Source organism: Prunus avium, chromosome 1, assembly GCF_965620075.1.
Source record: "Prunus avium chromosome 1, drPruAviu1.hap1.1, whole genome shotgun sequence".
Lineage (NCBI taxonomy): Eukaryota > Viridiplantae > Streptophyta > Magnoliopsida > Rosales > Rosaceae > Prunus > Prunus avium.
The window spans coordinates 37,532,095-37,542,697 of NC_142284.1; the positions used below are offsets into that span (position 1 = coordinate 37,532,095).

General features: G+C 38.2%; 3 protein-coding genes across 7 annotated transcripts; 1 reads left to right on the forward strand and 2 right to left on the reverse strand.

The window, feature by feature from the left end:
- Nucleotides 1–331: 331 nt before the first annotated feature.
- Nucleotides 332–1,795, reverse strand: LOC110753103 (uncharacterized). Its single transcript, XM_021953915.2, has 2 exons — nt 1,766–1,795; nt 332–1,573 (listed from the first exon to the last, which is right to left on the reverse strand). Exons 1-2 carry the CDS (start codon nt 1,793–1,795, stop codon nt 650–652), a joined length of 954 nt encoding a protein of 317 aa, XP_021809607.2. The 3' UTR covers nt 332–649.
- Nucleotides 1,796–2,251: 456 nt separating this feature from the next.
- LOC110753104 (OVARIAN TUMOR DOMAIN-containing deubiquitinating enzyme 4) lies at nt 2,252–4,230 on the forward strand. Of its 2 annotated transcripts, none has more exons than XM_021953916.2 (6): nt 2,252–2,364; nt 2,952–3,073; nt 3,207–3,247; nt 3,393–3,491; nt 3,620–3,784; nt 3,999–4,230. In XM_021953916.2, the coding sequence occupies exons 1-6, from the start codon at nt 2,340–2,342 to the stop codon at nt 4,012–4,014; spliced, it is 468 nt and encodes a 155-aa protein (XP_021809608.2). In that variant the 5' UTR covers nt 2,252–2,339; the 3' UTR covers nt 4,015–4,230. The 2 variants fall into 2 exon arrangements, with proteins under 2 accessions (XP_021809608.2, XP_021809609.2); XM_021953917.2 differs by lacking the exon at nt 2,252–2,364 and adding an exon at nt 2,404–2,591.
- Nucleotides 4,191–10,261, reverse strand: LOC110753101 (uncharacterized). 4 transcript variants are annotated; one of them, XM_088250218.1, is made up of 10 exons: nt 10,048–10,261; nt 9,721–9,822; nt 8,696–9,469; nt 6,997–8,096; nt 6,402–6,651; nt 6,042–6,248; nt 5,543–5,716; nt 5,199–5,396; nt 4,961–5,074; nt 4,191–4,740 (listed from the first exon to the last, which is right to left on the reverse strand). In XM_088250218.1, exons 3-10 carry the CDS (start codon nt 9,398–9,400, stop codon nt 4,408–4,410), a joined length of 3,081 nt encoding a protein of 1,026 aa, XP_088106344.1. In that variant the 5' UTR covers nt 9,401–9,469; nt 9,721–9,822; nt 10,048–10,261; the 3' UTR covers nt 4,191–4,407. The 4 variants fall into 4 exon arrangements, with proteins under 4 accessions (XP_088106344.1, XP_088106346.1, XP_088106343.1 ...); XM_088250220.1 differs by lacking the exon at nt 9,721–9,822 and having other exon boundaries at nt 8,696–9,472; XM_088250217.1 differs by having other exon boundaries at nt 9,798–10,261.
- Nucleotides 10,262–10,603: the final 342 nt, after the last annotated feature.

Here is a 10,603-nt window from a genome sequence, read left to right on the forward strand (position 1 = left end):
AACTTCTAGTTTCAGGTTTTCTTATTCGTGTAGACCATTCATTTTTTTTTATAATAGATTACAAAACCCAATCTGATTTTAAACAATAAAATTATTACCAATAATGAACCATTTGTTTGAAAGAAGAAAATTATTGGCAATAATTAATAGTTTTAGGTGGGTCGAGATGACATATGGGAGAAAGAAAATAATGGAAAGCAAACAACAAAGTAAGATCCATTTGTTAATCAAAGAGTTTTTTCTGTTCACAGTCGTTTAAGGCAACGGAGAAATCAAACTCTCTTTATTTGAAAAACTTCAAATTTTTCGCTTTCGTACCAACTGGAGATTATAAAGTCAAGCGAAGAACAATTCCAACCATTGCATTTCTCAGTAAAGATTACAGAACCAACTGATTCAATTCTCTACTTAAAACAAGCAAATCCTACTCACTTCCAAGGTTTATATACACAATTACATTTTGGCTGCGACCAACCACACTGCCATTTTTGTATTTACAAATTCACCAAGTTCTAAAACATTATACATTTACTGTCTTTTGATTAACAAAACTAGCAAAAATGTCTAAATGCCCTCGTTTTGTTGCTGTTGTTGAAGTTTTCTTTTCCTAAAATGTGTTATTCGTGGTGAATTTTTTGCTATAGTTTTGTTAATAAGTGAATGAAACAGAGCGCGGCGTGTAGTTTCTACTTGCATTTCTTCCGGGAGACGTCATAAGCCATGCCGATTCGAACAATTCTAGGAGCCCATCATCCTTAGAATCGGTTTCACTTTCGTCATCATCATCAGCAATTGAGCTCTCCACTTCTTCCTTGTTATTAATATTTTTCTCTTCTTTTTTTTCAACCCCTGCCTTATTTGTTGCCTTCTGTAGAAGTACTTCCTTGTAAGTAGCACCCTTGGTAACACCTACGTGACGAGGAGACATAATATTACCCTTATCAATCTGATCACCATCTGCACATTTATTCTTATTATTATAGTTATTATTATTACTAAGGGTTAAGGGTTCTTTAGGCTGGTCTGCTTCATGAACAAAACCCGGTTCATTGTTGCGTTCAACTTTGCTGCTTGTATCAACCTTAATCTCCTTCTCCTTTGTACCCTTTGACATTCTCCAATAACTCAATGAAGCCACCACAAAATTCAGCAATGAAATAGCACGAACCAATGTCCAATCCAAAAACGAAACATGGCTGACGCAACCGGGGATTTTGCTGATGACATTATCGAATTTTCCGGGTAGTGTTTCGGTGACCCTGACCAGATCGTCGATCTTGTTAAACACAATGTGGGATGGAGGGTAGAATCTCTCGACCATGTCTTCAAGGGCTAAAATTCGATTGTCGATGAAGGAGAGGATTGCCATGGTGATCCATTGGTATTGCAAGGCGTAGGCCAAGGGTCCGCCCAATGTGGCCACTCTGGCTGCAAATTTTATTATGAAGCCTAAGGGTCCATTGAAACCTTGGGCTATGGTGAAGGCTCTGTGAGATATCACTAGGATTGAAACCGCACATGTGTGCAACGGGCGCCGTCTTGCACTGATCATTTTGATTCCAATTGTTGATTCCTGAGAAATTTATTTATTCACACATAAACATCAAGAAAAAAAATATGACACGAAATTAACCAAATGTGACATAAAAATTTGACTGAAAATTACAAAATTTAGATTAATTTAGAGTAATAAAGACTATTGCTTATATCAACAACATAAAATACAAAGTCTAAAAAAATTGGTGAGAAGAGAAATTGTGTGAACCTGGGACGCCAAGGATGCCCGGGAATCCATAATCATGAAAAAGTGGTCAAGGATTTGGTCTCATATTTATGTCAAAGAGAAGTGTCGAGCTCTAAATTTGATGGCACCTGATAATAGTAAAATCTAAAAAAATGTTTGGAAGGGCGCAGTTTCTTTTTTGGCGCGCTGCCAGTTGGAAATGGACGGGTCCTAATGAATTCAGCGGGAGAGTTCTCTGGGTTGCTGACACGTGTTACTTACGTATTTTTATAAGCACCGTCCGAAGATAAGCAGCACGGCGAGCTTTGATATTGGGCGCGCGTAACGGATCCTAGCCGTTGGTGACTGAAACTTTTAAACTTTAATTAAAGCAAAGCATCCAATTCGATTCCTTTGATGGTTGAAAGCAAAAGCTGTGGACTGGGGTGGTGGTGTTGTCTTCATCACTTGTGTTCAACGGTGAAAATTCAATTGCACATCAAAATCAAGAAGCAGGTACATCATTTTGTTCTTTCATAAGTGGCATTAGAGAGTATTTCAAGCAAGTTTGTGTTTTTTTCTCATTCTCTCAACTGCTTAATTCTGAATTCAACCGATGGCGAAACCAAAATCTCTGCTTGGTACCAAATTTATTTTTTTACAAAAGTTTGTTTTTTTTTTTGTTTTTTTTTTTTTGAAGTTAAGAATAAAGGTTTTTGGTTATTCCTAGCTTAATCAGTACTTATATGAATGCCTTGTACTATCTGATATGCTTTTCTTCATGGTCTTTGTTTCTCCTTGATTTAATTTAAGTTTCCCTCCATCTGTTGTTCATCATTATTATGGAATAATATGGATTACAACCAAGGTTGGTTTGTTATTTCTTTCTTCTTCTTTTTCTCCTTTTCTTATACAATTTTGTAATTTTATTTTTGATGCTGTAATACTATTTGCAAATGTGTGTTTCTGATATCACCTACTTTTAAGTTTCAAACTTATGGCATTTCAGAACTTTCTAAGGGCCTTTTTGGTGATTCTTTTAATTTTTTTTTTTTTTTTTTTTTGGGATGTAATTTTGGGTGCTGCACTGGACTCTGCTCAAGATACTTCAAAATCCAGCAGATAAGCAGCATATTATAGATAATGGATGCTTGTGTGCATCAACAACTGTTTATTTAATTTATGATCTTATAAACCGACTGAATTACTTGATGCTTGCTTTGTACAGGCATACCTGGAGATGGAAGATGTTTGTTCCGGTCTGTGGTTCACGGTGCTTGTCTAAGAGCGGGGAAGCCATCTCCAAGCGACGTTCTTCAGAGAGAACTTGCAGATGAGCTTAGAGCGAAAGTACAAAATGAACTCAATTTTATACTACTTTTTTGTGTCAATTGTTCCTTTTTCTTTTTCTTTTTCCAAAAATATTGTTTCCTTTTATCTTAGTCAGAGGATTTCCTACATAAAACATTATGTGTATGAACAGGTAGCAGATGAGTTCATTAAAAGGAGGGCAGACACCGAATGGTAAACTTCTGAAGGATCCCTGTTTTATATGATGCTTTTGCTCCATTTATATTTAGTTGGTAGAAAAAGCACCTAACTAAGAGACAGATTGTGCTTCTTATACTCATTTTCCAATCAAGTACTTATATTTTTAATTTATTGGCAGGTTTCTTGAAGATGATTTTGAAACGTATGTTGTACAGATGAGACAACCGCACATTTGGGGAGGCGAACCTGAGTTGCTTATGTCCTCACATGTCCTAAAGTAATCCTCTGATCTTAACATCTTCCTTTTGTGGTTAGAGTTATATATTTATGTTGCTTAAGATTTAGAAGCACTTAGGCTGCCAATGATCAAAAGGTTTATCTTATTATATAACTTTCCATTCCTAGGATGCCGATTACAGTTTATATGCGGGGCAACGATTCTGGTAGCCTGAAAATCATAGCTGAATATGGTCAAGAGTACGGTAAGGATAACCCTATCCGTGTACTTTATCATGGTTATGGACACTACGATACAATGCGTGGTTCGGCTACTGGTGCACAGTCCAAGTTGTAAGATTTCTTGGTTCCCTACTATCTGTTTCCTGGCAAAATATGTTCTAGTTGTGTGTGGTTTCCTTCTCATCTTTTGGCGTCATTCATAGTTCTTGTTTTAGCCTCTTAATATCTCTAAATTCCAAAGATTTCCCTGAATTGATGAACAGACTAATGTATTTATGGAATAATAGCTTGGTGTCTCATAACTTTTCCCTGTGGCTATTTGCAGGTACAAACAAAGATGAACAGAGATGCATGGGGCTGTAGCCTCTGTAGTCATATTCAGCATCTTGAATTGTATTCCTGTTCTTTGCTTATAGTAGCTACTGTTTCGAGAAATGGGCACTATCTCGAAACAAGATCCTCAAAAATTGTGTCCCATGCTTTGTTTATAGCATCTGCCCAGTCTAGATTAGGTGGATGCATAAAAATAAAATTAAGGCTTCCATTATACAAAAAAATTCCCTCTACAAGTAATCATTATTCAAACATTAATAGGGCTCCATGCCTCTGGAACAAACTTCCCTAACATTCATATGGTTGTATACAACAAACTCATATCTGTACAAGAGTGAAAAGTAAAGAGATCACTGAACAACCCACCCCAAGCACGCCAAATGCATACACGAAAGAGAAGATCATTCACTATCCTTCCAAACTTCACGGAGGAGTTGATATCTGACAACTTTTCGACCACCCTTTGACTTCAGCACTGAGTTGGCTGTCAATGAACTGGGAGAAACCGGGGAATTGTCTATGATGATTGCAGTCATCGGTGAATCCAACTCATCAAGCTCATCATCACTAGTGTATGATTTCTTAACCACTGATGACCCACTCCTCAAGAGAGTTGGACTTCCCACCTCTCCTATAATGCCTATTAGTGAAGCAGCTGGAGGTGGTGAATAGACTGTAGGATTTGCTGCACATGGGAAACTTGAAGCAGACTCTACTTCAGCTTCTAAATTCTCCTGAATAAATAAAAATTGAAATAGATTAATGCAAACTGAAACCCACAAAGACGAGGGCTTCCACCCCGAGTTTCATGATTCTTGTTTCCAGAGAATAGCTAGTTAAAGTAATAAAACAATCAATCAGAGCAAATCAGTCTTACACCATTCAAACAGGAATGCAGTGCAGTATATAAGCTGAATAGTTTTTTGCAGAGATAGTAGAGGTCCTCTAGGTTACCTCATAATCAAGAGCCTCAAAAACTGCTTCGGGAATTGGGTCTGGGCAAAACTCGTCTGAAACAAAATTGTAAAGAACCCTCTTGATCAGTGGTGCACCAAATGTAGGGCATACCTGCAGATAATCAATGAAACAGTGATCATTACAAAATGGCAGGGAGTTATTATAAACTCAGTTTATTTCTTTATTTTAACTTTGGTGGGGGTGGGGGGGTGTGGTACACAAACCCAGTGCTTACTTCTTTTCTGGTGGATTTATCTGCAAGCATATCAAATGGAAGCATCATCAGATCACTCAAAGCATTAAGAAGACGGAAAGCTTTGAAGGATGTTTCGCAGTTTAGTCGCTTTTGATCACTGAGTTCAGTATCATCATCAGGAGCATCACTATCATCTATACCAAATAGATCAGTAAGCCATCGGGACCAGCTTCCAATCTGGGGATACGAAGACAAGCAGAGTCCTTTTATCAATGAATGCAAGACTACTAGTGATTCATATATAAAAGAATACGTGACTATTTAACGGCCGAAAAACAAATATTTGTGACTAATTACCTCACATGATTAGGTGTCACACTTACCGCGTTTTTTAGCTGTGCACCAGCCCCAAAGCTTGACTTTCCAGCTGGAATAGGGAGAACCTTGGAATCACTTATGGGGTCAGACACAGGATCTGTGGGCATCTCTTCAGCATTTTCACGAAGAATAGCATTGAACATAGCCACATCCAATCTATCCACTAACTGCTCCATTACCTGAAAAACCATGCATTTACAAGTATGCATAAATTTTGATGAAAGTGGCAAAATCATGTGACAGATCTTTAAATGACATATGGAAACATGCTGAAATAGTAAAGCTCACTCTAATGTAGTATTGGAATTCTACTGGAAGTTGGACACATAAAATAAAACACTAGATATGTTTTCATTCAAACATTGGTGGTATAGCTCGGGCTACCTATAGCATGTGCACCGAGTGTTGAGCTCCAATATTCTTATGTTAACCTTTAGGGGTTTCCAGGTGAAGTGAAAAGCTCAACGTGCACATTGAGGAAGGGATGGTAATGCATAAACATACCAAACGAGCCAGCAGAGGCAAGCAACCACACTCATGTCCACCAGCTCTTGCAGGACAAAGCCTTTCACAGGCATCTTTGAAAGCCTTTTTCCACAGCTCCATAGAAAAATTACCCTGCTCATGACCACCCAAACCATACTTCCTTCCATAGGTTTTCCTTGAGCTTGAGGCCTTTGCAGCTGCTGACTGCATATATGGAGTCATATTCTGGAGAAGGGAAAACAAGATACAATATCAGACATGAATAGCAAGGACTTTCAGATTTAGTCTAAACTTCCTGTAGATAGAGCTCAGTATTGAAAGAATGAAAAGAGATGATGATGACAATAATGAAGAAAACTGAAAACAATACGGATTTACCTGCCACCATACAGACTCAACAATTCGGGAGAAGATCCAACTTTCGAACTTTTCCAAAGCGGCCATAAATATCTGTGGATCTTCCCAATTATCAAAACTTTCAAGAGTCCTATCATTCTCTTCCTTCTTTGCTGATAAAAGTCCCCCAGCATTAATTTTATTCCGGGGTCGAGCAGAAATTTGTGGTTTCCCTAAGGTCTGGCTGATGATAGCTCTCAACACAATTGAATTCGACAACCAGAATGTCAACCTGTTTATTGGCAACAACACATACAATAAACTGTCAAACTAAAAGAGAAGTATTTTAACATCCATTTAGAACTCATCATATTAAATGATTTGGATCATCAAGGGAAAAAGGAAAAATATATATGGCCCATGGGGACAAAGATACTATTCGTAGCCAATCAGTTTATGGTAAATCCTGATCCGTTTCATGTGTCATTTGTATCCCGAAACAGACAGTCAACTATCCTCTGGATCACTTATTACTAGGGCTTCTGGTTACTCTGATTTGCATATTAGACCATCATTAGTTTTACGATAAGCCATAGCCAGTATATTATTCATCTTCCATTTATTTAGCTTCAAGTACCTTGGAACATCATTTCCACATGCTTTAGACACCAAAATCAATCCAGTAATAGCAGCTCTTGCTGCGTTTCCCTTCTTAGCTTGAGAGCTCGTTTTGCAAGCATGAAAATAGAATCTAGACAGTCTTCGAGCAGGAGCATGAATCTTATTTGCAGAGCTCCCATGCTCAGCGGCAACTGAGTAGAGGCCAACCTCAACAGCAGCAGCTTCTCTCAATTCTTCCTTAAGCAATTCAATTGTGGACTCCAAGTCAACTTTGCTATCAGAAAATCTGGTTGTTGTTTCTTCTCTTTCACTTGTTCCACTAATCATACCACGAACATGAACATCTTCAGGAATATCAGCTTCCTTCGACTTCTCGACAAACTCATTATTACTTGGCAGTCTATTGTTCTGAGCTGAGACAAAAGGTAACTGCAAAGACTTTACATGCTTTAATTCATTACTTTTAACCTTACTGCCCTGCACTCCAACAGTATTCCTGCCTAGTGTAAAAGTTTCACTCTTTAACCTGACTTGCTTTCTGGTAGCATCTTGTGAAAATCTAGAAGCTAATTTGTCATCAAATGAATATTCTTTCACCTTTAGGAGATGACCATCCTCTCGATTAGCTTGCGAATCTGCATTGCTTGCAAATACTGAGTCTGTGTCCTCCTGAATAGGCGTGCTTGAGGATGCACCTTCTGTAGCATGGTTACTGACAATATTACCCACTTGAGAAATTTCATTCATTCTGGCACTGCTGTTAGAAAGAGTTTTGTGAATTCTGTTGTCCTTAATATTATGGTTACCAGATTCTTGATGGCTTTCTTGATGGCCAAAGGATGAAGAAGATGATTGAACAACAGAGGGAGTGAGAGATTTTTTCAGGGTTGGCATTGAGCTCTCCCTTGGAACGTTAGGCAAAGAAGCAGGGTCATTTGCAGGGTTCAGCAGAATGGAGGAAGATCCTATTGACGATGATGGCGATGAACTTCCATTTTGGTTTTTGAATGCTTTAGCCACTGGAGTTGCCCCTGTGCTTGCAGGTGCTGCTATTGACTCAACAGCAGGCTCCCCATAAAGCCGTCTAGTGCTATCAGTTGTTGATTCTGATTCATTCTGCAATTAGTTATATATGGCTGTTAAACAATCTGAAGATACCCAAATGAATTCGCTTAGACAAAGATAAGCAACCCATCAGATCAAACACAATCAGGGTATCAGAAATTGTTGTAGTGCAGTAAATGATCTGCAATAATGGTCCACCATTTGATTGGTGCAGAAGTAGCCCAGATATTAAAGTAAACCGGCTGGATGATTGCAACCACATCATTAGGTAGTTTTCTTTGGACATACCTATGCATATGAGTATGAAAATTATGATGATGCTAGTACTCATGAGCAGATGATTTGGGTTCTCAGATATTGTATTTGAAGACCTTAAGTTAAGGTACGTAGTTTATTCATTGTACGGCCATGGATCTGCAATTAAATTAAATTCGATAAACCTAATTCTACATAATAAATTAGATGCAAGAATATTTAAACTGGAGAAATCATACAAAAAAAGATATATATATATATATATACACATATATCATATTCTGTACCACTAATCACAGAGTAAGGACTTTCACACGGCATTTTCAAAATTATAATAGCAGAAAAGCAAAGAAGTTAATCTAAAAAGGAAAACTTATTAAATTAGCTCCACATACCTTTTCACTGCTGCTAGGTAATGAACTGACTGTTTTCTCAAAAGCAGAGGAGGTTACAGTATGTGATGAATGTGAGGAAACACCATCATCATCATCTTCATCATCATCAGTAAATGAGGCAATCTCATCATTGCCATCATTCATAGACTCTGGAACAGATTCAGTTCCATCATTCTCCAGAGACACTTCTCTGGACAAGCTGCCCTTTGGTGACAAGCTGGAGCTAGGTTTAACACATGGCTGAACATTAACATAAAGAACCGGTTGAGCGGAACTCTTAAAACTTTTCTTCCAGTTCAATGGAGTGCTCACATTTCTGGTTTCTATGATGATCCCATAGTCTGCAAGATTTATCACAGCTGATGCCAATAGTTGACCTTTCACTGCCTTGTCTTTTCGAGGTTCATACAAGTAAAATTCCAAGTTGTTCTTCTGGTAAGTGTCACGTACAGTGCTTTTTCTTGATTTCTCCCTGTACAAAGTGACTGGAAGGGTGAAAGACTCCCCGAATTCGATCTTCCCATCTCCAACATTACAAGTAAAGGATCCAGAAGCTTGATCACCATTTTCCCATTGAAGCAACACAGACTGTACAGATCTCAAAGCCTGAGATGAGGGCCATGGTTTAATCTCCTGTACATGGATAAGGTAATCAACCTGAACAGCTGTGCTCTTCCTGCTCTTTGTTCTTATCCCCAGAACCATTGTTATGAGAAGTGCCTGGAAAGCTCTTGATGGGTAGCACAAGTTACAATGCTTCTACATCCATGAAACCTTCTTACAAAGATACACTTCACAAAATCAGATAAAAGGGGAACAAAGAAAGCCTAAGAAAAAAACATTTTCAAATTCTCAACTCTATTCTATGAATTTAATTTAATAAAAAGATTCAATGCACAGTGATGAATTTCAATAAACAACAAACAAAAAGCAAAAGAAAAATAATGGGCAGATAATTTTTGACCACGAGAGACAAAATGAGTACAAGATAGAACGTCGTTTAATAATTTTTGGGTATCACCCACCCCACTCATTCAGCTGCTTTTGATAAACAAATGCTGACAAAAGCCTCAAACGCACGGTGACAAAACCTCTGGCCTACCTGTTCTTTGAAAATACGAACAAAACTAGCCAAAATTGAAACGGACAAAAAGGGTGATCAGAACAGCAGCAGTGAATCAACCAAAAAAACAAAACATTTTGACTTTTTCGTCCAAATATTGATAAAGAGAAATGAAACTCAGAATTAGATCGGAATCAGAGAGAAGAAGACAATAACAAGCAATTGGAATTGCAGCCACTTCAACGAAGATCGGAGCTTGGAAGAATCAAAGAAATGTGAGCGAACTTACAATGAGTTAACGGAGAGCGAGAGAGAGAGAGAGAGAGAGAGAGAGAGAGGAATGTGGGAGAGAATGAAGAAAAGCACGAGACTTTGTTGGTCTGGCCACTGCTTCTTCCTTCCTCCGTGTCTCTGCTTCACTTTTCTACGTTGCGTCAAAATGAGAAAAATTCGAAATGTGCGTGCGTGAGAATACGAAAGAGGAAATAAAAAGTCGTTCGAAAAAGGAAGAAGAGGATGATACATGATAACCGCGTTTTGCGGGAAGCAAACTGTCTCCCTCGCCTAATAGATCTGGGCCCTTTCTTTTGCCCGCTAACTGGTTGAATCATTGTATTGGGCTCTGCATCTTCTTTGGACCCTTAATTTCTTGGCCTGTTAAACAAAAAGTTGGTGGGGTCTCACTTCATTTTCGGCTAAACTTCGCCGATTCGATGTCAATCGAACTTAATACCTAATCTTCGGTTGTACCACAAAGTTAACAAGTTCTTAGAAAACCTTCGATCATAACTTTTCTTTTGATTCGAGATCTGTTGATCTTTGATTGTAACACAAGGCTAACAAGT

Coding starts and splice junctions, on each gene's coding strand:
- LOC110753103 (XM_021953915.2), bottom strand. CDS start 1,795: ATGGATTCCCGGGCATCCTTGGCGTCCCAG. Junction 1,574..1,765: donor GGGCATCCTTGGCGTCCCAG/GTTCACACAATT, acceptor TAAATTTCTCAG/GAATCAACAATTGGAATCAA.
- LOC110753104 (XM_021953916.2), top strand. CDS start 2,340: ATGGCGAAACCAAAATCTCTGCTTG. Junction 3,248..3,392: donor AGGAGGGCAGACACCGAATG/GTAAACTTCTGA, acceptor ATTTATTGGCAG/GTTTCTTGAAGATGATTTTG. Junction 3,492..3,619: donor ATGTCCTCACATGTCCTAAA/GTAATCCTCTGA, acceptor TTCCATTCCTAG/GATGCCGATTACAGTTTATA.
- LOC110753101 (XM_088250220.1), bottom strand. CDS start 9,400: ATGGTTCTGGGGATAAGAACAAAGAGCAGGAAGAGCACAGCTGTTCAG. Junction 6,652..6,996: donor TGTGGAAATGATGTTCCAAG/GTACTTGAAGCT, acceptor GCCAATAAACAG/GTTGACATTCTGGTTGTCGA. Junction 5,717..6,041: donor TGCCTCTGCTGGCTCGTTTG/GTATGTTTATGC, acceptor ATGGTTTTTCAG/GTAATGGAGCAGTTAGTGGA.